Consider the following 26,266-nt stretch of genomic DNA (forward strand, 5'->3'; position numbering starts at 1 on the left):
TTAACAACTTTTCATCACCTGCCCCGGTTGTTCAGTGGAAAAACAGTCAGGTCTTACTGGGAAAAAGTAAAACCTCATACCCGCGATCAGGTCTTACTGGGAAAAAGTAAAACCTCATACCCGAGATAAGGTCTTAATGGGAAAAAGTAAAACCTCATATCCGCGATCAGGTCTTACTAGCACAAAGTAAAACCTCATACCCGAGAACAGGTCTTAATGGGGAAAAAGTAAAACCTCATACCCGCGATCAGGTCTTACTAGCACAAAGTAAAACCTCCCAAGAGTATATTACGAGATAGGAAGATAGCTACAATACAATAGGCCATAGTGGCAGTAGGTTTATGAGGCTTAAAACAAACCCATTCACTCATTCAAGTTGACAAATTGGTTTTAAGGGTGTCACAGGTGGCCCAGTCATCTAAGGCACAGCAGCTTACAGTGAAGAGTTGCATCCCTTGGACGTGCCAGAACCCTATGATCATGGGATCGAATCCCAGATTCACCTCATTATGTTTCTAGGTTTGTCAGCACCATACCCGTGCTTGTGGGTTTCACCAAGCTGTGCTTATCCCAACTCAATCACTCATTCAACCGTTTTTTATACTTTTAGACTTCCAGTCTCAAAGAATAAAAAAATGATACATACCCTTATTTCAATGATGCCATGGAGCTGTGCAGATGTTAAATCATAATGTTTCACTTATTGTAACCAAAAAGTTTCACACATGTTAAATTTGTTTTCTATCTATTTCAGTATATGTACAGACTTTTTGCGATTATTTCTCTACTTGGATGGCCCAGGAATTAACGAACATGACCGACATTCGGCAGAACTTTGTGGTGTCCTGAACAGCACCCAGAAGAAATACTATTCTTCAGATCGAGCCCTCATCCTGGAGCTACATGCTGATGGCTTGCCCGGGAACTTTACAGGGTTTCAAGGACGATACCAATTTTTAGATAAAGGTAAGAATGGTTTCAGAAAATTGAATCCTTTTTACTCATGATTCAAAGTTGATATGTGATTTAATGAAATGATGTAGCTTAGAGCATCAATGTTATGCGATTCAGTTTCATTATCGTCTTAAGTGGGAGACATAAGTGCCTGTTTTTAGGATCTGTATGTTCCATTTGTGTTCCTGTAGCCTAGTGGCTCCAATTGTCTTGATGGAGTCTTGGAGTACAGCTGGAAGTTTTAAGCATGCATCCAGGCTTAATGTAGTAGCTTAGAAATATTCAGTCCCAGCTGCGAAATCTTTCACAAGACCGTTATGTATTAAAAGTTTCTCTTAAGTTGACATCTGACTGACGTTAAAGCAGATGTGAAACATATTATGCTGGTTGCGGAGACTGGCAACAACCCACATAAAGAAGATGTTCTAAGAAAATGTCAAATTGAATCATAAGATGAGTGAGTACTAACCAATGAAAATGTACAAGTGTCGTATACCCTATTCGATGTAATAAACGCCCCACTTTAATAAGCGCCCACGTCGATATTTGCTAATATAATGGCAAGTGAACAATCCCAATTAGCACCCCTTCTGATTGAACAATGTACACAAGACTTATTTATTTGTGTATTATGCATGTGTTATATGCATCCTTAATTATAGGAAATTAAATTCTGGGAAAATATATCTTTCATATATAAACATTTCAGGCTTTCAGCATAAACCATGAAATTTAGGATCTTTCTTTAGGATCTATTCTAATAAGAGCCCCCTATTTCTAATTTTGAGAGTGCCCTGGGTGCTTATTATGTCAAATACAGTAGTATATGCATTATGTAAATAAATTTTACCATATGGTAGTATATGCATTATGTAAATAAATTTTACCATATGGGGGCTAGATGACATATCATTACCTCTCTGGTATTTATATCAGTACCAAAAAATTAATTTTGATGTTTTGAAGGATATTTAAGGGCACGATGTACCAGATAGTTTAAAATTAATATAACATCTTAATCAAAGTTAGGACAGAGAATATATCCTTTTGTAAAGCAAAAAAGTTAAGTTAATACTTTCTATTTTTTAAAAATATATATTTTGGACCTGTTGTAAGACATCCTTGCATGACATTGCATGACAATGGAACAGCCAGTCCTCTAGAACACTCATGTTAAGAAATTGACATTGTGTGATGACAGTAATTGTTATGGAGAATGGAGAGTGCTTACTTTTTTCTTGTGTACTGGTTAATCTATAATTTATTTACAATATTTGGAGAACTTCATTTTACATATGTTTATATCTTAGAAGCTCAAATAACATAATTCTCTTGATCCACAAGGTAATGAACTGAATTCCCCAAACTTAGGTTTGAGAACAGAAACAGAAAAGTGTTCAAACACAAAAAGGACGAATGATAAATATGATCCATATACAAGTCTTTGAAGAAATCATTAAGCTTGTCTTATGTAATTCATATTTTGAGTTGTTCAAAGTTGTATTTTTTGTTGTTAAACGTTAACATTTGATGATATTGATACGAAAGGTCATATGTGACTTTTCATAAACGTAAATATTAAAAAGTATCTAATTACTTGGAACATGTTGTGTACACCAGTGATCATGACTTGGGGATATGGCAGGATTAGAAATGCTTGATAAATAAAGATTTTGTAATCGGTAATATTTTTGTGTTATTAATCAAGTTTTTTTAGTATTTCATATAGTGTTACATCGTATGACAAATGAATAGATACATGATATGCAGCATTTACATTCAACTGACAAATGAATAGATACTTGATATGCAGCATTTACATTCAACTGACAAACATAAAAGTGTCAAATCAATCTCTAAAAGAAATGAAACTTGTTTGAACTTTGTTATCATTTTTATATCCTGTTTTCTTTCAAAATTATTACATGTATGACAAATGATATTTCTGTAGCAAAATTAAAAATAGAAATATTAATTTAATAGACTCACATTTGTACACAACTTCTCAATCTACCTTGACAGGTAAGGGAAGATGAAGATTTATTTATCTGACCACTTCTTCCTTCTCCACTGTATCATTCTGTAGTTGATGACCTTTACGACCTTCTTTGTTTTGTTTCCATAGTTGATATCTTAATGTTAACATTACATGTTTTGATTCAAAGCCAATATGAAAAAATGTATGGCTAAAAAACACTCATGATTGCTACCAAGGTTTGAGATAACTTTCTAGGGACAAAGGGAGATAACTCTTGTTTTGTTGAGTTGGACACTGAAGTTTTGCTTTGTAGATTGATAGAAGCCTGAGTAAAATAACTCATTATTTTCAGTTTTTCATAGAGTTTTGACATTCAATACTTTTAAAAGACTTGTGGCACTTGTTATTTTCAAATTCAAACACTGCTGTCAAACCTATGCTTCTAGTGCTTGAACCCTTTAGGAATATGTCTTTTGATTCATGCCTGTCTTGTTGATCAACATGTGAATGGTATTTACTGTGTTTTAGAAGTACAATTTGAAGTTTATTTTAGTTGGCTATTTATCTTTTTAACAAATAACCTGCATCTAACTTTCAGAAAACTTGAGTCGAAAGGAATTAGAAAATCGCCAGTCAATGTTAATAAACTCACCTAAACATGGTAAACAAGCAGTGTGCGAATACTAACATCGGTGTGAAGCTTATAATGTGATATGCTGGTCCTTTGACCAGGGCATGCTGACCAATACCTGAGTGGGGGGAGTGGCAGTGGGTGGAGGGAGAGGCAGTGGGAGAGGCAGTGGCTGGTGTTATAGGGGGTGGAGGGAGAGGCAGTGGGAGTCCTTGTGTTATAGGGGGTGGAGGTAGAGGCAGTGGCTGGTGTTATAGGGGGTGGAGGGAGAGGCAGTGGCTGGTGTTATAGGGGGTGGAGGGAGAGGCAGTGGCTGGTGTTATAGGGGGTGGAGGGAGAGGTAGTGGCTGGTGTTATAGGGGGTGGAGGGAGAGGCAGTGGCTGGTGTTATAGGGGGTGGAGGGAGAGGCAGTGGGAGTCCTTGTGTTATAGGGGGTGGAGGTAGAGGCAGTGGCTGGTGTTATAGGGGGTGGAGGGAGAGGCAGTGGCTGGTGTTATAGGGGGTGGAGGGAGAGGCAGTGGTAGTCCTTGTGTTATAGGGGGTGGAGGTAGAGGCAGTGGCTGGTGTTATAGGGATGGAAGGAGAGGCAGTGGCTGGTGTTATAGGGGGTGGAGGGAGAGGCAGTGGGAGTCCTTGTGTTATAGGGGGTGGAGGTAGAGGCAGTGGCTGGTGTTATAGGGGGTGGAGGGAGAGGCAGTGGCTGGTGTTATAGGGGGTGGAGGGAGAGGCAGTGGCTGGTGTTATAGGGGGTGGAGGGAGAGGTAGTGGCTGGTGTTATAGGGGGTGGAGGGAGAGGCAGTGGCTGGTGTTATAGGGGGTGGAGGGAGAGGCAGTGGCTGGTGTTATAGAGGGTGGAGGGAGAGGCAGTGGCTGGTGTTATAGGGGGTGGAGGGAAAGGCAGTGGCTGGTGTTATAGGGGTGGAGGGAGAGGCAGTGGCTGGTGTTATAGGGGGTGGAGGGAGAGGTAGTGGCTGGTGTTATAGGGGGTGGAGGGAGAGGCAGTGGCTGGTGTTATAGAGGGTGGAGGGAGAGGCAGTGGCTGGTGTTATAGGGGGTGGAGGTAGAGGCAGTGGCTGGTGTTATAGGGGGTGGAGGGAGAGGCAGTGGCTGGTGTTATAGGGGGTGGAGGGAGAGGCAGTGGCTGGTGTTATAGGGATGGAAGGAGAGGCAGTGGCTGGTGTTAGAAGGGGTGGAGGGTGGGGCAGTGGTTGGTGGAGTGAAGTGGTGAGTAAGTGAGTTGGGTTTGATGCTGCTTGATGTCAAACAGTATTTCAATTATGCCATGCAATGCTAAAGTATTTATTTAGGATTGATTACAAAGTGCCCCTGGCAGGCAAATTGGGAGTGTTTAATGACATTTGCAGGCCTCTGAGCAGGTCTAGATACATCCCTGTAGGTTAGCATGTTGTGGGAAGAAAGCAATGAGAGTGTGACATTGGTGAATGAGTGTCATGAGATTTTCACAATTTCCAAAAATGGTTAAAAAATAAATTGAGCCAGACCACAAATATCTCGGAATACCAAGGGGGGCAACTCTCGCATCCTTGATGCTGACAATGAAAAGGATTTCTTTATGTCAAAGGATGATGGTTCAGACATGTGATCCAGTGATCACCATATGGGCTCTTTATATCCTTAATGCAAGTTACATAGACATAATTACTCAGGTGTTGGTCTGCTGTATCAAACTTTTGCAAACTAGATGTGATTTTTTATATTCCATATATTATACCAAACCCTATGCATAGAGCAACCTGTACAAAAATGGATGTCGTTTTTTTTTCTTGTTACCAACAAAACTAAAATTCCTCTGGCATACTGCTCTGCCAAGATTTGTTTTAGTTTTTCCTTTAAACAATACCTTATATTTTTTTTTTTTTTTTTCTATTGATGTGCCTGGTATCAATTCCTGTATTTAATGTTGTCACTCTTAACAAAACACTCAATGCCAGAATTGTCTCTGCCTTACTCATTGTTGCCTATTGTGCACTACTAATGTTATAGATGAAAGTGGCTTACCGGGTTTGTATCATAACAACTTTAATTCATTTTGGGGAAGCATCTGACATAAGCATACACCATCTTCCTGAGGCAAAGGTGTTAACTGACTATAAAGGCACAGCTACGCTCGAATTCCGGAGTCTCATTTTGGCTGAACTAACGAGTCTATGCATGGTCCAATCAAAATCACGTAACGAAGTAGACGTCCGGTTCATACAGACGAAAGTCACAACACAGATTTCAACATGCAGATTTCGGTCAAGTGCAGGATTTACATTTTATGTGTACCGCCAACTGGGGGTTGACGGATATTTTGCAAATATTTTCATGTTTTTAGTCAAGGTGCTCAAGTGATTTAATGCACTTCACTGGGTAAGACCAGTTATATTTCAATATAATTCTTGATTATCGAGTGAGTGAGTGAGTGAGTATGGTTTTAAGCCGCTTTTAGCAATATTCCAGCAATATCACGGCGGGGGACACCACCAGAAATGGGCTTCACACATTGTACCCATGTCAGGAATCAAACCCGGGTCTTCAGCGTGACGAGCGAACGCTTTAACCACTAGGCTACCCGACCGCCCCTCTTGATTATCGATCAGATTGTCTTGACTGGGCGCCGCCATTTTGTTTGAAGCAAATGCAAGTGATGTCAGAAATGGATGTCTAATTGATCAATAGGAGGGACATAAGAGGGACATAACTCATAATATCAACTAGTGGAGCTACGATCGAGTCTGGAAATTCCAGCCTAGTTCGGCAAGGGTGGAAACTCTACTTTTGTAGTCTGTTAATGCCCTTGCTTCAGGAAGATGAAGCATACACAAGAAACCTTGATGTTGATTGGCTTTCTTTGTGTGGTTGTCAGATTGTCATGGAGAGAGGCATCATATCAGAGTAAAGATCTGATTATAATGAGATTGTTGTAGCATCAATGAGGATCAGTGGGGAAGTCGAAGCTCATTCCATTGACCACTGTTTTCCAACTCATGGTCAAACTCCATGTATGTTCCAAGCTGCGCCTAAAATGTTTTAGGACTGTCATGGCGGGGGACGTCAAGAATAGGCATCCAGTGATAGAAACTAACTGTTTTAGTCTTCTAGTCCTTATAAAGATAACATATAGCAAAACCCTTAAAAATGGCTAAAAATAACAGTTCTTGTGATACCTTAACTATTGACCAGTTTGGCAAGGACTATGGGACTAGTACCAATTTCTCCACTGGGTATCACATATTGTACCCTGTGTGGTATGAAACCCAAATCTCTGGGGTAAAAAGCAAACGCTTGAACTAAGTTGCTCTTTCACTATAGAAACAGCACAATGTACCTGGAATATTGGCCACAACTGCATAAAACCCAAACATTCATTGTGGATAAATATTACTAATGTATATCCTTTAAGTGGGGAATGTAACTATTCTGAAGTTAAACATTCTGAACAATGATATTGATATATTTAGCAATAGCTTATGTTTGTGCACCAGCTTTTATATTGAGTACATTTGTTGTTATATATGCACACTTATGCAAATCATTTGAATCATATTTATTCATTATCTTTGTGTATATTTTGAGAAATGTGATAAAAGTGTTATACGTATTATAGAAGATAATGGCATGATAAGGGATGCAGGAAGGGGTTAGTGAGGATGTAATTTTGCATGCTTAAGTCTAAATTTACATGTATCTCAATCATATGTGCACTAGGACTTTGTGTTTTGTATGTTTCTCTTGATTCATTCTTATTTCATCTGTAGATCTTGAAGTTCTATATAGTACCAATGTTTTTAATGAGGCATTTAAGAAATTGACCTTTCTTGAAAATAACTGGTACCGGGTATATGTCTTTTATTTTGATGTCATCAAACTGATATAGTTTTAAACACAATAGCAGTATGTCAAAAGACTTATTATTTTATGTTTCTTAGATTTATTAAGTAATCACCTTTATGGCGTTCAATTTGGCAAATGGTTAGCAGATAGAGGTTTGTTTCCACTTTCATTGTTGGTATTTATATGTTTTGTTTGATTAGGCTAATAACTCGTAATTTTATTATAATTAATTCAGGTATGAAAATAAGCAGTGATGAATTCAAAATTCATGAAGTCATCCTGATTGACATGAACATTGATAAGAATTAAGCCGTATATAATTTGAAAAAGAATTTAATGGAGATGAATCGTAATTGCCTTAATAAATGTACCATGTTTTAGGTAAAATGATGAAACAAAATATTTTCTTTCAGAAACATCATGGAATACATTCATGTTTATTATGTTTCCTTTTTTCCATCTTTTTCAGAACAATTTGTGATATCTGGAACTAAAATGCATGGGACCCAGTGTACATATTATTTTGATAGTAATAACACCAAATCTGGTCGACTCTTCTCTCCGTTTTACCCTCAAAACTACCAGGCCATGTCCAAATGTCAGTACCATTTCCAGGCAAAGAAAGGAGACAAAGTGAAAATATTTTTTCAAAACATACAGCTGTATCACACAGGTGGAAGGTAATTATTATCTTTATTATCATCCTTATTAACATTAATTATCAGTTTCATCATCATCCTAACATATTTTGTTTTACATGTGGGGTTTTATTTTGGATGAGGCATACATCTGTAACAGGGTTGAGTATCTATTAATATCATTTCAGACATATTTGTTTTTTCCAAAACATGCTTATCGGTGGAACAAAGTTTCTAAAACATTTAGCTGAAACAGAACATAATCCTTGTATCATATGTATCAACATTTAACCGAAGAGAAAAGAGCTTCTGGCAGTGAAGATGTTTTTCTGAATGGCATGTATCATTGTAAGAAATAGAAAGTTTTTCTTGGATAATTAGAGTTTGAGCTAAATATGATATATTTTTCATCTCAGTTGGGTGTTTGAAACGTCAAACCTTCAAACAGTGTGTGAAATAGTCTCAAATTGTTGCTAGCCTGATGGGCCAGCTATAGCCTTAAAGATTACTAGCCATAGAGAACTGCCCTGACAATTTGTAAGAAATTTTCTGTTCCCAGCCTGACTTTTCATACTTCAGTATTCACACCCATTTCTCTTCATCACTCATGTTGCGCTTAAGCTATGGACCAGCTTTGACCCCCTGAAACAGGAATGCATGTTGCGCTGTTGGGGCATTTTGAGCGTCACAGATTCATGGTCAGAGTCAAATTGTTAAAGTAAAAGAGAAAACAGTCAGCATGCCTGCAATATTTGAGCCAAAGTTTGTAAAATAACATAGGTTGTGATTAGTTCAACTACGTATTACAACCAGTCAAATCATGTTTGTTATACACAGTGTTACAGTCTCTCAAACAAGATGAAAGGGGGTAACTCTGATCTCGCAACCTCGATTCGGATAGTCATTTAAAAAAAATAAAATTTGAGAGTCGTATTGATCTAAAGCAACGGGAGAATTTTTTGTTGTTGATCAGCTAAGAGGTGTGCGTGCATAGGAACATGTGTTAAAATTCCAGTATCCAGTCAGAATCTTTAGCTCAACCGAAAATTTGCTATTTGCACATGGCTATTTCGCACACTGATCTCAAGTATTCCATTTTTACCATTTTTACCATTATACATCAGTACCTTTACTGTCAGTTGACACTGATCTATAATACTTGTATAGTTTCTGCTTAAGATGCGATTTCAGATGTTTATGGAATATGCAAATTTCTAATTTATATCTTTCACATTTTTTGATTTTTGCACAATAGCAAAGGAGAGAAAAGGTATAGTGGCTGTGCGATGAGGTGTATCCCACACGCGTGGTGCTTTTCTTATATCCCCCAACAACCTTCACCTTTGTATTTGTAAACATATTTGAAAAAGCTGCAAATCAAAACAATTCACAATATCCTACAAAATATGCATTGTGTGTATTAGTTCACCTAGAATCGTGCTGAGCTGGCGTCTAAAAAGTTGTGCAGTTTTTTATAAAATCACATACACAATGTCATGCATAAAATGTATCACTTTCTGAAAAAATGCCAAAGTTTCCTTTCACTGTGTTGTTGAAGAATATTTTCAGGAGTGTCTGCAAACATTGCGATATATACTGAACAAAAAAAGTAAGGGATCATGAATATTTTGGGGTATATTCTTATGAAAATGTCTGCTCAGTCAGTATCCCCAAAAGTATTCATGATCCCAACTTTTTTGGTTCTGTATATTTCCCAGATTCATTTGTTATACTAATATTTCCCATTTTTACAACTGATGACGGGATAATCACTGGACTTTTGTTCCCCCAAATATAATTTTGATATATATAGCTGATCTCACATGAGTAAGTGTCAGGCCCCATAAGAATGAATTCGAAGTAGCGTGTTGTTTATTTTGTAAGTTGGTGACTAAAGTGTTGCCTTTATTTTGCAGTTGTCGTTACAGTCATGATGCTATTGTTGTTTACAATGGCCGAGACAGAAGTGCAGATGTTATCGGTCACTACTGTGACATCCAGAATCAAGTGGAACTTACTTCAACTGGCCGTAATTTATTCATTGAATTTTATTCTGATGACAAAAATGAAGCTCAAGGCTTTGCTGCCAGCTACACCTTCGTTGGATCCTCCATCCACAGATCTGTGACAACTCAACCCAAAGCAGAGCCTATTAACGGTAGGAGCTCATTACTATAGCTCAGCTACTATAATATACTAGTACACACACACCTTGTGTACTCCATGAAAGTACCCCTCTGTGTAACTCATTGTAGTAGCCCTCTATGTACCTCCTTATAGTACCTTCCTGTGTTCCTCCTCATAGGACCTTCCTGTGTTCCTCCTCATAGGACCTTCCTGTGTTCCTTCTTATAGGACCTTCCTGTGTTCCTCCTCATAGGACCTTCCTGTGTTCCTCTGAATAGTACCTTCCTGTGTTCCTCCTCATAGGACCTTCCTGTGTTCCTCCTCATAGGACCTTCCTGTGTTCCTCTGAATAGTACCTTCCTTGGTTCCTCCTCATAGGACCTTCCTGTGTTCCTCCTCATAGGACCTTCCTGTGTTCCTCCGTATAGGACCTTCCTGTGTTCCTCCATATACGACCTTCGTGTTCCTCCTCATAGGATCTACCTATTTTCCTCCTAATAGTACCTAACTGTGTTCCTTCCTATAGGACCTTCCTGTGTTCCTCCTTATAGGATCTTCCTATGTTCCTCCTAATAGTACCTGTGTTACTTCTTAGAGTACCTAACTGTGTTCTTCGTTATAGTACCTGTGTTCCTCCTAATAGTACCTAACTGTGTTCTTCCAATAAGTACCTGTGTTCCTTCTTATAGTATCTTCCTATGTTCCTCCTAATAGTACCTAACTGTGTTACTTCTTAGAGTACCTAACTGTGTTCTTCCAATAAGTACCTGTGTTCCTCTTTATAGGATCTTCCTATGTTCCTCCTAATAGTACCTAACTGTGTTCTTCCTTACAGTACCTTCCTGTGTTCTTCCTTACAGTACCTTCCTGTGTTCTTTCCTATAGTACCTAACTGGGTTCCTCCTAATAGTACCTAACTGTGTTCTTCCTTATAGTACCTTCCTGTGTTCTTCCTTACAGTACCTTCCTGTGTTCTTTCCTATAGTACCTAACTGGGTTCCTCCTTTTAGTACCTAACTGTGTTCCTCCTATTAGTACCTTACTGCGTTCCTCCTATTAGTACCTAACTGCGTTCCTCCTATTAGTATCAAACTGTGTTCCTCCTTGTAGTACCTAACTGTGTTCCTTCTTATAGTACCTAACTGTCTTCTTCCTTACAGTACCTAACTGTGTTCCTCCTTACAGTACCTAACTGTGTTCTTCCTTATATTACCTAACTGTGTTCTTCCTTATAGTACCTTCCTGTGTTCTTTCTTATAGTACCTAACTGTGTTCTTCCTTATAGTACCTAACTGTGTTCTTCCTTACAGTACCTTCCTGTGTTCTTTCTTATAGTACCTAACTGTGTTCTTCCTTATAGTACCTAACTGTGTTCTTCCTTATATTACCTAACTGTGTTCTTCCTTATAGTACCTTCCTGTGTTCTTTCTTATAGTACCTAACTGTGTTCTTCCTTATAGTACCTAACTGTGTTCTTCCTTACAGTACCTTCCTGTGTTCTTTCTTATAGTACCTTCCTGTGTTCTTTCTTATAGTACCTAACTGTGTTCCTCCTTACAGTACCTAATTGTGTTCCTCCTTATAGTACCTAACTGTGTTCCTCATTATAGTACCTAACTGTGTTCTTCCTTATTGTAACTAACTGTGTTCTTCCTTATTGTAACTAACTGTGTTCTTCCTTATAGTACCTAACTGTGTTCCTCCTACTAGTATCTAACTGTGTTCTTCCTATTAGTGGGGCGGTCGGGTAGCCTAGTGGTTAAAGCGCTCACTCATCACGCCAAAGACCCGGGTTCGATTCCCGACATGGGTACAATGTGTGAAGCCCATTTCTGGTGTCCCCCGCAGTGATATTGCTGGAATATTGCTAAAAGCGATGTTAAACCATACTCACTCACTCATCCTATTAGTACCTAACTGTGTTCCTTCTTATAGTACCTAACTGTGTTCTTCCTTATAGTACCTAACTGTGTTCCTCCTTATAGTGTATAACTGTGTTCCTTCTTATAGTACCTCCGTACCTTCTTATAGTACCTGTGTTCCTCCTTATAGTGTATAACTGTGTTCCTCCTTATAGTACCTAACTGTGTTCCTTCTTAGAGAACCTAACTGTGTTCCTCCTTATAGTAACTGTGTTCCTCCTTATAGTACCTGTGTTCTTCATTATAGTACCTAACTGTGTTCTTCCTTACTGTACCTAACTGTGTTCCTCCTTATAGTACCTGTGTTCCTCCTTATAGTACCTGTGTTCCTCCTTATAGTACCTAACTGTGTTCGTCCTTATAGTACCTTCCTGTGTTTCTGCTTATAGTACCTAACTGTGTTCCTCCTTATAGTACCTAACTGTGTTCCTCCTTATAGAACCTGTGTTCTTCCTTATAGTACCTAACTGTGTTCTTCCTTATACTACCTAACTGTGTTCTTCCTGATAGTACCTAGCTGTGTTCCTCCTTACAGTACCTTCCTGTGTTCTTCCTTACAGTACCTTCCTGTGTTTCTCCTTATAGTACCTGTGTTCTTCCTTGTAGTACCTAACTGTGTTCCTCCTTATAGTGCCTTCATGTGTTCCTTCTTATAGTACCTGTGTTCCTCCTTGTATTGCCTAACTGTGTTCTTCCTTGTAGTACCTGTGTTCTTCCTTATAGTACCTAACTGTGTCCCTCTTTATAGTACCTAACTGTGTTTGTCCTTATAGTACCTGTGTTCTTCCTTATAGTACCTTACTGTGTTCCTCATAAAAGCGCCTTCCTGTGTTACTCCTTATAGTACCTTCCTGTGTTCCTCCTTATAGTACCTTACTGTGTTCCTCCTAAAAGCGCCTTCCTGTGTTCCTCCTTACCTTACCTTCTTGTGTACCTCCCTATAGTATGTTACTATATATATGTCATAATGTGTTCATCATAATGCCCATGACTACCTCATTATAGTGTACCCATATGTTTGCTTATCATACACTCTATGTTGTTTAGCTTATCATATAAGTCATGTTGTATCTCATGCCATATAATTATATATCAGTACACTGTAATCACACTGCAGCCAGACCCGTGAAGATCTGGTGTAGAATAGGCAAAAGAAGCTCTCATAAAATATAGAGAGCCCCAATCATCACTTTCTTCAAATTCGGCCAGTCAACAGTGGCTTTGATTTTATGCAATACTTTGATTGTGCTTTTGTGACTTTGAAATCCACTGAGTTTTCTTAAAAAATTATTCCAGTAGATTTATCTGTTTCTGTAGGGGTAACATACCAGCCACGGCCCACCCACCCCGGTGAGTACCCATTTTTGGATGTACATGGTTATTGTTGCATAGTTGATTTAGATTTGAGATGGATCCTCTTCTTGAAGCAGTGAGTTCTAAAGTATTAAGAATATAAGGAATACACATTCTGAATATGCCTGATATAAAATCTCCTGAAGGAATATTCTCCTTTGTATATGTGACATGAATTTGAACGAAGGAAACCAAGCTTAGACTGCTTCAAGAATAAGACCTTGCTTTGAATTTGTCTATGCATTGTGACTATATGTATATACAAGGAGAGTGTTGTACTGAGAGATGGAAACTTGGATTTGACTGTGAAGCTATAGACAGTTCTTCATTCTGCTAGGATAGTGTTTGTACAATCTACCTGTGACATAAGTGTAGGTTATCTTACCAGTGCTCTAATATTTAGAGGTTTCAAATGGAGATTTGATACCTGTAAATTTCATTTGAAATAGAACATGAAAGCATAAGGCTCCGAATTTGAAAATTTTAGAGATGGTTAAGAATATGACTTTTTTTTGGAGCCTTCGAGCTCCAGTGTATCCCTATTCCCGGCCAACCCACCTATTGGTGTAAAAAAAACACTCTTTACTTACACAGCCATGTTTTCTTCAGACTTCAGGACTTATTTTTGTGTGTATTTTTTGCATGATCCTGTTGGTGATACAGCAGCCATCAGTATGTGTTTTGTTGACAAAGCTGGGCTATAGAGTATCATGTTGTCAGTGCCATGATTGTAACTTGCTATCTGGAATCGGATTGAAGTGGACCTTACACCACATACTTTCAGACCATTACTTTATTTCATGACTCAATTCTGTTCAGAAACTTTTTAATCAACAAAGGTTTCGTGTTCATGCAAATTTGATTTACAGTTTGAAGTTAACATATCTTGATTTGCTTTTCCAGCGAGATGGTTTTTGATGTCAAAGAATATTTGTTGTTCTATCAGATCAAAGAGAATTCTATTACATCTCAGTGTATTGCACTTTGGTATTAAGTTGCCATAACTACAATGAGTTGTCTAACATGTAATATCACAACAGGGGATATTGCATTGGGGATGTTCTTAAGAACTATATATTTACCCATGTAGTATGTAGCCAAATTTTCCTCACTTTAGAAACATTTGGATGGGGAATGTGGAAGAAATGGATGAGACAAAGAAATACATTTTGAAATCATTTTCGAAAAAAGTAGCCCACTTGCTATCTCACTGTGTGGGCAGATAGAGGGTATTATTTGTATAACTGCATTTTAGCTGTGGGAACATTGAATGATTTTGTTAATGATATTTAGTACATTGCATGTAATATTGTATATGCAAGACTGAACCTACATATTCTTTAATGTATACTAATTCTAAGGATTTTGTTCAGCTGAAAAGAAGAGAATTGTTTGTTTCTGTTCTAACTGGTTGGCTACAGTGCACTGCCTATTGTGTCTATTTCAGTCAGAAATAGAAAGAAAATCAAATTAATCATAAATGCATGATGGCATGCTGCTCAAGGGTTGTAATTACCTGCCCTTGAGAGTCATCTGCCCTGAGAGTTACCCACCCCTGAGTTACCTGCCCTTGAGAGTTACCTGCCCTTGACAGTTACCAACCCTTGAGAGTTACCCACCCTTGAGAGTTACCAACCCTTGAGAGTAACCCTTCCTCAGTGTGCAAATATTCCACAGAAAAACAGCCCCTGCATATTGTAAAACACCAGTGAAGAAACTAGAAACAAACTATTCTCTCTCTTCTGTCATGCCTTTAATATTTTTTATGTATTGTTCATTGTGTAACTGTGAAATCTGCATGTAACATCAATATACCGGCTTGTCTCCCTGAGGCACATACATCATGCTAGTGGTACTGTGAACACACGCAGATACTGGATCATGACAGTTATGATTGAATATCAAATTCCAGCTATGATTAAGGTAGGTATTGTATGAGCATGAACATACATGAGAATATTATATACATACAAACACACATTTGATCCTGTTACGGATGTATGTCATGTCTTGTCTGGACAGACACATGGCAAGATTGTTCAATCAAAGGTCTAAATAGTGTACATCTTGATGTACTCGTGGATGACACAATGTACTTCAGCCAGACACCCAGTTTGACAATTAACCTCTACCTACACGGGAAATATAGTACCATGCCTAAGTTAGATGTCTTATGATGTTCCCCTTTTTACCACTGTAATACTTGGTGGTGTCAAGGATGGCCTAGTCATCTGTGGCACGTTGGCATGTCAGAAAGCTATGGTCATGGGAGCGAATCCCCGTTTGCATTATCTAGGTTGTCAGTTCCATACCCATTGTCATGAGATTCGCCAATGTCTGAGACCTGCATCACTTCCCGACATTTTGCCACATCAGACTGACATGCTGTGGTGTAACTAAAATACTGTTCAAGACATTGTTAAACTCAAACCACTCACCCGCTTCAGAGCCTTTGTCTGTTTATTTCAGTATTTTTCATCTTTTTAGATATTGTATTGTGCATATCAATAATGCGCCAAATCCACATCCTAATGCATGCTCAAAGAGGTACATTATTACTCCAGTCACTGGGGAGTACACAACCATCATTTATTCATCATTATTTAACCTCTGATGTTACGGTTGTCTCAAAGTCATTTTCCGGTCCCAAACACATTCCAACACAAATTTACTCTGATATGGTACTCTCATTGGTCAGCATGGTTCAATTAACAAGGCTTAACAAGCCGGAAACCTGCTCTGCATAGAGTTCAATGTGTCAAAGGCTTATTGTCTTGTTAGTTACACTCAATCACATCTATCTTCAAAGAAATATTTCATTAATGTGTTTATGGAGAATTAACAGGTCATTTGATGACGTTGTCACCATCGACAGATGTGAAAGGAGTGATTGTCACGTGTTCATCTTGTTACAAATTGTGGAATGTGTTACAGATTAGTAATTGTGTTGATAGTGTTTTAGTTTTATTGGTGAACGTTATAAAAGGAAAATTAAATAGTAAACAAATCAGCAGCAGCAAAATGACTGAGCAATCTGGGGAAGGGCCTGGCTTTACCTGGAGATTAGTGAGTGAGTGAGTGAGTTGGGTTTAACACCGCTTTTAACAGTATTCCAGTTATATCGCTGTGTGTCAGCTTAATGTGGGAGGAAAGCCCGAAGTGATGCAGGTCTTAGACATTTATCACTTCGGTAAAAAACGACAAGCACTCGTATGGTGTTGACAAACCTAGAAACATAATCAGGGTAAACCGGGATTCGAACCAACAATCATACATTTCTGGCATGCCCAAGGGATGCAACTCTGCACATCAAATCACTGAGCCTTAGACAATTGGGCCACCCGTGCCCCCTACCTGGAGATTAACTGGAGCAGATGTTCATAAAAAATGTAAATTAACAGTAAGATTGTACACTTGCTTCATTTCCTCCTTGTTTGTTTATCACATATGTTTTGTGTTATCCATTCTTCATGCCAATCAGTAAATATATGCTAAGTTCATTTCACAGTTGTGTTGAACCTGGAATACATTACAGTGTTTAAGTAGGTCCCTGTATTTGAAAACCTGAGATTCTTTCTTGAATCTGAACTTTCATTGTTGTTAATTTCAAAAGCAGGCAAGTCTATTTCACACCCTTTCAGTTCTGCTGAGTGTGGTATGACAAGTTGATCATGAGCTGCAGCAATGGATGCAGTTGGTCATTCTTTCTTCAGGGAGGCATGTCGTATCAGATTGAGAGAAGTATTCATATTCTGCCAGAGCAATTACAAATGAAGAAATGAGATGGGGTTTTATTGATTTTGGAGAGTTTCGTTTTCCTCCGGCTCGGTGCTAAACAACTCAACCTAAATATGGCAACTTCACAAAATTCGTCGTTGAATTTTCATCAGCCATGGTTGTCTGAATTGTATCCAACCCAACAGCTCCTTGGTAATGCCGGAGCCAAATTCAACTGCTTGGTTGTTTGAATTACAGCTTGGTCTCTCAGCATTTTGTGTGAGAGCCTTGTCATTTTGATTTTCCTTGGAAATTTCATTATTCAGCTGCAGTCAATGGACAGGAACTGTGAATAATTTTGAAGTGTTTTCTCCCAGCCAGAAAGCCAGTCTTTTCTCTACTTTTAACCCAAATCATTGACCAGTGTAAAAGTTGTTTTCATTTACTATTCATACATTCTTGTTATATTGTACAAAACCATTTTTTCTTGTATCATATATTCTTATTTGAAAACTACAACCTAAAGTGCATTTTGGTATTCATAGAATATTTTACTGATTTATTTGGAAAGTAAATTATGCTTTGAAAAAAAAAAAGACGTATTTGTGTTCATATAAGATGAATAATAGATTCAGAAGAGTGATTAATTTCAGTGAGTTTGTTTGTTTGTTGTTTAACGCCACACTCAGCAATAGTCCAGCTGTATGACGGCAATCTGTAAATAATCGAGTCTGGACCAGACAATCCAGTGATTGATGTCATGAGCATCGGTCCACACATTTGGGACTTGATGACATGCATCAACCAAGTCAGCGAGCCTGACCACCCGATCCTGTTAATCGCCTCTTACGACAAGCATAGTACCCTTTTACGGCAAGCATAGATGCCTTTTACGGCAAGCATGGGTTGCTGAAGATCTATTCTACCCCGGATCTTCACGGGTCATGTTCAGTGAGTACATCATGATGTAGAAGTTCCACTATCAGGGCATCAGTACTCCATTACGAAGCTCACAAGGTGACTGTTATAAATAGTATGATGTATCGGTAGTGTTGAACACTAATGAGTCTACACCTGTCATATATATCATTCCATGGTATATCATATGTAATGTCACATATGTCATTACCCCCTGAAGATCTGGGATAGAACATATCTTCAGCACCTGATGCTTGTTAAAAGAGGTGACTGATGTGATCGGATGGCCAGACTTGCTGATTTAGTTGATGCATTTCATCGTCTCTCAACAGTGTAGGTTGATGCTCATGATGTCAATCACAAGATTGTCTGGTCCAGACTCACTTATTTACAGACCACTGTCACATTGCTGGAATATTGTGGCATTAAACAACAAATAAGCAAACATGTTATATATTTGTGAGTCCCTTAATGACTCAGACATTTGAAAAACTCTAAATTGTTGCAAGTTCTTTAGAAGGCTATGTAATGTCATGAATTGAATGTTTGACATTTTCATTTTATCTTAATATGAGATTTTCTAAGGATTAATCATGGTTCTTTGCTGATGTCATTTGATATTTATAATGGCTACCTTGATGTGTTATAAGGTTGGATGGTTGGTTGGTTTGTTTGTTGTTTAACGCCGCACTCAGCAATATTCCAGCTATATGACGGCGGTCTGTAAATAATCAAGTCTGGACCAGACAATACAGTGATTGCTATCATGAGCATCGATCCAGGCAATTGGGATCGATGACATGTATCAACCAAGTCAGCAAGCCTGACCACCCGATCCCGTTAGTCGCCTTTTACGACAAGCATAGTCACCTTTTACGGCAAGCATGGGTTGCTGAAGACCTATTCTACCCTGGAATCTTCACGGGTCGTGTTATAAGGATTATGGTATGTCGTGAAATATAGGAAAACTGATACTCTGTGAAAGATACTGTACAAGTAACAGAAAAATTGTTTTGTGCCCAAATTAGATTTAACAAAGGCATCTTTTTCTGTACAGCACAGATGAATGCAATGGCTGAACAGTGGGGGAGATATGACAATCGGAATTGGGATTTTCCCAAACGTTGCAGATAATTGACGTGAAAATTGTGAGAATACCACACTTAACCCCCCTATACATAAAATGGACTTGTCTGACATTACTGAGGTTGGATTGTATTCTGGGATTCATCATTATTTAAATAAGGGTAAATGTTTTTGAAGCTTGTACAATTTATAAAGTCTGTACAAACAGTTAATATCTCTTATAAGGAATGAACGACTTGTGAGACTTGTTTATCAATTTTATTAATTCATCATACTATAAAGTTTTTTGGTAAATGATATATTGGGAAAACAATATTTTGTACTTTTTTAATAAACTGCCAAAATGCTATCCATAATCATAAGAAATCTCTGCAAAAAGTCTATTGTACGATTCCAACTATATCACAAGCATGTGTTATGAATCACTATCAAATAGTGATGATACCAGGTGCTTGCGAAAAACAATTTCCATCTTCAGATTAAGTCTTTTCAGAAGTTTCAAACTTCAAACTTTCGATGAAAGAGAAAAGAAATTATTTTTTATACTTTTGACATTTCCGAAGTCACTTCTAGGTAAATAGCATTTCAACATCAAATGTCACCTTTAGTTTCCAAAACCTTTACTGGAGGAATAGGTATCATGATGACATGTTGCAATGTGCGAGCTGAACGCAATACTAATGTTGCTCAATAAACATGATACTGAAATGCCATGCTAATCACGATATTGAACTTTTAAATTTGCAGTCATGTATATAACCTTTAAACATTTGAACTAGTTTTAATAAAGACATCATGTTACAGTTATAAATAAGAGATTGCGCATTGCGGTGCCTCAGATGACTGGACCACCCATGCGACTATAAATTTGTAAAACAAGTGATTGTGTTGGATTTGAGTAATTTTAATGTAAAAAAGCACAAGAACAAGTGACACACTTACAAGTGATGTAGGTCTGGCATGAACTTTTCCTTTAAGAGTTTTGGCAGAGGTGTTGAAAAGTCATCAAATAGCTTTGTGTTATTTGTGAGGTTATTTTCTCAAACTGGTTAGAAATTAGAACAAGGAGTTATATAATTGTTGTTGAAAGATCTTATGGTAATATAGTTGGTTCATCAGTAAAGAACTTGCAGTGATCTTTTGCCTTGTCTAGAAAAAAGTAAAAAGTTTAAAACAATTATTTACCTCAACAAACATTCAGATTAAGTATCAAATTAAATACTTTGATAACATGAAAACCTGAGCCTACGAGACTGAAATTTTATCACATGCACAATAAGCCTCACAATATAATTTCCTATGCTTAAGGTTGTAAATGTCAGAGCAACGTCTGCAAGGCGTGACTCAACCGTATGAACCTTTCGTGGCAAAAGAAGCTGAAGATTTGCTGATGGATCAAATACAGGTGCAGTCGGGAATGGCTTGTGATAAAAGACAGTTGGTGGAAACAGGTCTTAGCGTTTCTCGCGCACCTTTCAATAGAATTTAAATCAATTACTTGTTTTTGATCAGGAATGGCAGTTTGTGTGAACGGCTAGGCTGATAGCAGGTTTTGAATGATCATGAGCGACATTTTGAGAGATGGCAATTTTCTTGACTTGTTTCCAAAATGGCGACGAAAACATGGAAATATGAAACCAGGTGATCCTAGGACATGACAAATACCTTTACACACCAGAAATGCCGGGCTTATGGGTCTAAGCCATCATGTTTCATCACGGTTTACTATCCTCGTCAAACGGATCTTCAAGCCTCCAAATATTTTAGGTGGATATTATAGTTTAGGGCTGTTTTCACAGTCTTAATCTTAGGATAATGAATATTTGCAATTCTGTGTGTTGATAAGTAGCCAAGGAAATGTCATTATTTGTCCGCATTTGACTTTAGCTTTGAACTACAAAAAGGATTTGTTAAGGATTTATTGGTTTGGGTATTTTTTGTTTAGATCGTGCATGAATATGATAAAAAATGGTGACCTATGACATTTGTATGTTAAAGTTCAATTAAATGAATCAGCAACAGATCTAATGACACTTTATAAGCAATTTATTTTTGTTGCATTTATGCTCTTATTTCCTGTTTTATGACGATGCAATAGGACGGCTATGAATCATTTGACCTTTTGTAAGTATAAAGTCTATGCATTGACTGTAATTTGAGTATATCCTGTTTGATGGGAATTACTGTAGAAAATTAAGTAAAGTTTACTGGTTAAAATTGTAAGTAGATATGTTTTGTGTTCCTTTTCTGATTCCGTGCTGGCAGAATAATTTAGATGTAGCTGTATCCCTCGTGGTAGATGATGTGGTTTTGTGTGTCCCACGTTAGATTTCATACCATAAGCTGGAGGGAATGCATAAAACCACATACAGCACGAGTGAAACTGCTGCAACTGTTTATCTTGCTGACACGTTTAAATCTGCCTTTGTCAAAGAACTCAAACAAATTCAATGCTGTTCGATTGAGCTGAAGTTAACTTGTTCTGGGTCACGTGACTTTTATTGACCCGTAAACAATGTGCAGCTTTTTGCTTCATAGAGGGGTGCAAGAGATTTATTGCCCGGCTCAGAAATCAATGTGCAGCTGTTTTCTTCATGGTGGGGTATAAGGGGATTTATTGTCCCCCTCAGAAATTTGATTTCCCGTGTTTTATAAAGATAACGAAAAAGGTCACAACATTCTGACCTAGAGTAAGATAAGGGAATTAAAATGTTAGATTATGGAATGTCAGTCTCATGATTTTAGCTGGGGACTTAATGAGAGTCTTTGAATTGTATCAGTTTCAACTGTTATTTTGACAACACACCAATGTCAGTCCCATCATGACCATTTCAATATTAACAACAGGTTGACAGGTTGACCTTCAACACACCATCACGTTCAGCCTGTAATCTAATATGCCATAGCAAGTTTGTAAGAAAATAACAAGTTCTTGTTATGAATGCCTGTGTTTGAATCTGTGTGAGCCTCTTATGTTATAAAGAAAGACAGGGTCTAGCTCTTCTAGCCAGCCGTACTTGTAATGACGCTAATTATCTGAGGAAGCATGAAAGTTTATGGCCATGATCTGCTTTGGGCAATGGGATACAACCTTTGGGCATGGCAATATGTTTCCTCCAGGATAACATAAAAGTACAGAAGCCTTTCTTTTGTTATGACTTGGTGTTCATAGTTTGTATTCGAAGGAACTGTTGTTGAAAATGTGCATAAAATGTATTTTAGACAAAAGGAGAAAATAAAATGAAAGAAACACCTTGTTTGGTGTCTTTCTTTGATGAGAATTCTATCCATCTAGATCTACTTTGGAGTTGTTTTTTAGTGCAGTTATTTTACATATTTAGCGAAGTGATTTTTTTTAAAATACACTGTGTTAATTTTAGTTCAATTTATTTCACATTTGATCATTTTTTGAACAGCTAATCTCTAAATGTATTATAAATGGAAGGCCAGGAATTTTAAAAAATTGTTTTATGAATCTGTTGACTCCCCAAAATGAAAATGTGAAAAAAATAGAATGAATAGCAATGTTTTTTTATTCAGCGACCAGAAATAAGTAAAGTGTCAAAAGAATCATTTACTGTTGTTATCAATATAAATATATTAGTTATAATACTATTATTAAAACTATGGAAAATGTATCTTAACAACTTGTATGATGAACCGCATGAGGAAATAAAAGACAATTTGAAATTGTAATATTTTTAATTGTAGTATTTAGATCTACCAACATTGATTTTGGGCCCAAAAATCTGTAAACTGAAAAAAGGTCTGAGCTAAACGCTGACAATGTCTTGCAATCTCATATCTGGTATGTTCTCTTAGATCTCGATGGTACATAGTGCTCCCACATACGTGTCAGTACAGGTGTGATACACATGTGTTGGACAAAGGTCAGAAATTATTACAAGTCATCAGATACTACACAACTATACCAAATGGCTTGATGTGTCGAACACGATCACTGGTCATTACAGCCGCCATCACAAGTCATCAAATGACAAACATTATCCCTTAGTACCTACAGAGACAAAGTCGATTTTTGAATTAGATTCATTACCAACCTTTAAGGGCAAGGGTGGTCTTTTTTCCCTCTACCACAGATATAATGACACACCATAATTACTTTCCCGGGAAAAATACTTTTTCCTTTCACCATTTACTGCCCAGAGAAATGGGCACAAATTATACCCACAAGATATGATGTGAGGGTCTACTTTAAGAAGCTGCAAATAGCCATGCTCTCCAGCATCTTCCTCATCGGAATGGATGGAAATTGCGCTCACTTTATTCGGGAATCTAGCAAACTCGGTCTTGTGTTATTTTCAGTTGGCATTACGTTACAGGAAGTTGCAAATATGTTGCATACAATTTGTCTGTTATGAAATTTGAAGCAGTGTTCAATGAAAATTTAATTATATTACCAGGATGGAAATAGTTCAATTTTGTCAATATTTTGTTCACTTTATCTTTTTAAAATCTTTTAGTATTAAATATATGAAATGTATAGAGCTTTTGATTGGAAAGTACTTTTGGGGGTTGAATTTTATTTTGGATTTATTATAAATGGCATAAATTGTCCTTATTCACTTGTGTTCAGAGATGTATGAAACAAATTTGTATTTTTTTTGTGTAAAAACTTGATTGAATTATTTTTAAATTAGTAATCTCAGAACTGTCTTTCAATCAAAAGTGGTACTACTAGCTCTTGATCATTATCTCTTTCAAGCTCAACTCAGACACAAAGCCAATCAAATAAAACACATCTTCTTGTGCTAAGAAAGTGCAAATAAATTGTTAGATTTAAGACCTAGAACATAAAACCTTTAGGACTCAGCTGCAAAACTTAGCATTGAGTGGAATGACACAATACAAAAAGGTTCTCCTTATTTAAATGAGGAAATCTTACAGCTGGGAAAAAAACGTAACTTTTCAGTCATGTAATCCTGTTTAAGCTTCTCATCAGAATGCCCTGGGGTGGTGCAGAATTTCACAATCACCACCTTATAACAAATCCTGAGGCTTGAAAATGCAGGACTAATTTGAAAAGGGGATTTAAGATGCTCAACATGCCTGATTCTCCTTGCAGACTTGTCACTATTACAACCACTGATTCGGAGGTGAACCTGCTCTACGTGGAGACGAAATCCTTGATTTAAAATGATGGGAATAGTAAATCTATGTGCCTACTGCATTTGAATCATGGAATTTTAACTCATTACCGGATTCCACAGAAACGAGGGTTTACGGGTCGGAAAAACTCTACAGCATTGGGAGCATTGCATTACTTTCAAATTGATTCACCAAAGAAAGTCTTTTCATGTAATACTCTTTTTAGGTATCACATAAGCACATAGCTTTGCTTTATGTAAATGTTCCACAGTCTCATTAATAACATAAAATGTTAGGCCACAAAATAATCATTATAAAAAATATGTTTACGAATACTTTCAGGGTATTTATAATACCCAATGAGGTCAAATGTTTAATAAAGAATTCATTTAATAGAGAGAGAGAGAGAGCGAGAGAGAGAGAGAGAGAGAGCACATATAGAGACATGTTGAGATGAATATAATTTTCAGTTCCAATTAGAATCAGTATAGAATTGCATGAAAACAATCTTTAACCCTGAATTCACGATGTCACACGTAGAACACAGAATGTTTAAAGTGATGAACACAAAGAAGAGGGACATTAAGCAACTTCCATGTTTAAATCGTGTGTTTGGTGGTTTCATTATCTTTATAATCCTTTCTCCAGGATTCCCCATTTTTCATCAATATTGGTGCAATAAATTTAGAGCTTTGACAATTCGAGAATGTGAAATTAACGTAGTGTCAATAACAAGCACCATAATGTTCCCCTAACTGCATGTTCCGTCACTGTTTGATAGGAAGCAATGACCAAATAACCTCCTAGGTCCTGATCTACGACTGTCTTAGTGAAGATCTGTGGCCAAAGTAACCTTCTGCCCAAAAGCAAGATCATCTATAATGCTTAAATAGCACAACACAGGAGCTGGAACTGGAGGAGCAGTTTCAGTGAGATAAGTCAGAAGAAAATTGGAAAAGCTTAGGAGATTCAGAATTTCCCCTTTTTGTGTAAAAAACAGCTGTTTTGTATTTTTGGTATGTTCTGTTATTTCCAAACTGGAACTCGCAGTGACCAAAATGATGTCCAATTCTATTCCTTATTTTGACATGTTTCTATGTTTAGTTTAGTGAACAGTTGACTTGCCTTTGCATGTGTTTGTGATGAGTGTACCGCTGGGGCAGGATACGCTATCTTTTCACAAACACCTGGAAATGTCACTATGATAGTTGGACTCATAGCAGAGATTTCCTATGATTACAGAAATAGTTTCGTTGCTTGTATTTGTAAGAAGAAATATTCTAAGGATGTTGTACTGATGTTCAAAGAAGATAAATAGATTATATCATTCTAAATATGTGGCAGTGATGTACAGGAATGTTTCAGTGTAAATAATACTGTAAATCTAGCATGTATTGTTTTTAAGGTGTTGTGAGAAGGTATGGCTCAGTCATTTTAAATCAACAAAGCAAGTCTGCAAATTTTAATCAAATGCTTGATCAAAATTAAATTTGAAAATCAAAAATACAAAATAGATGTTAAAAACCAAACACAAAATCGTCCCCCAAACTAAAAATGTCCTCCAGTAAGGGGATTGGCCCTATTTATTGTCACGAAGGTGATTTGAGCCTCCATCTCGTATGTAATACAAAACAGTCTTGATGTGGTTACCTGGGTCAAGCCAATGAAAAGTTATGCTAACTATTAAAAATATTATACATCATTGATTGTGAACTTTGAGTGATGTAATACAGCTGTATGTTTATAAACGGGTGACCTCTTCACGGGCATGTAATAAAAACCCAAAACATTATGATTAAAAACCATGAATTTAGACATTTGAAATTCCAATTTGGGCATTTTTGCTGACATTTTGTGCAGACTTGGGGCCAAATATTTGCCTCTGAGCAGGTCTAATTTAATTCCTGGATAAAATACAACCACAATGATAATGAATGCATGTAAATTATGCATACTCCACAAGGAGCTGAGAACGCAGTTTGACGTCACTCTTCT

General features: G+C 37.4%; 1 protein-coding gene across 6 annotated transcripts in view; it reads left to right on the forward strand.

Moving 5' to 3' along the window:
* Positions 1–26,266, forward strand: part of LOC139473673 (suppressor of lurcher protein 1-like) — a 426,338-nt gene that overhangs the window by 318,375 nt on the left and 81,697 nt on the right. For 2 of the 6 annotated variants that reach the window (XM_071256369.1, XM_071256368.1), the window contains exons 4-9: positions 755–966; positions 2,938–2,976; positions 7,871–8,081; positions 9,295–9,309; positions 9,956–10,197; positions 13,388–13,438. In XM_071256369.1, the coding sequence (XP_071112470.1) occupies positions 755–966; positions 2,938–2,976; positions 7,871–8,081; positions 9,295–9,309; positions 9,956–10,197; positions 13,388–13,438 (770 nt within the window). Of the gene's footprint in view, positions 1–754; positions 967–2,937; positions 2,977–3,530; positions 3,594–7,870; positions 8,082–9,294; positions 9,310–9,955; positions 10,198–13,387; positions 13,439–26,266 lie in introns of all 6 variants that reach the window. The other 4 variants (XM_071256371.1, XM_071256370.1, XM_071256373.1 and 1 more) reach the window with 4 other exon arrangements.

This window comes from Haliotis cracherodii, unplaced genomic scaffold, assembly GCF_022045235.1.
Source record: "Haliotis cracherodii isolate W230 unplaced genomic scaffold, xgHalCrac1.p SCAF_3, whole genome shotgun sequence".
NCBI classification, from domain to species: Eukaryota; Metazoa; Mollusca; class Gastropoda; order Lepetellida; family Haliotidae; genus Haliotis; species Haliotis cracherodii.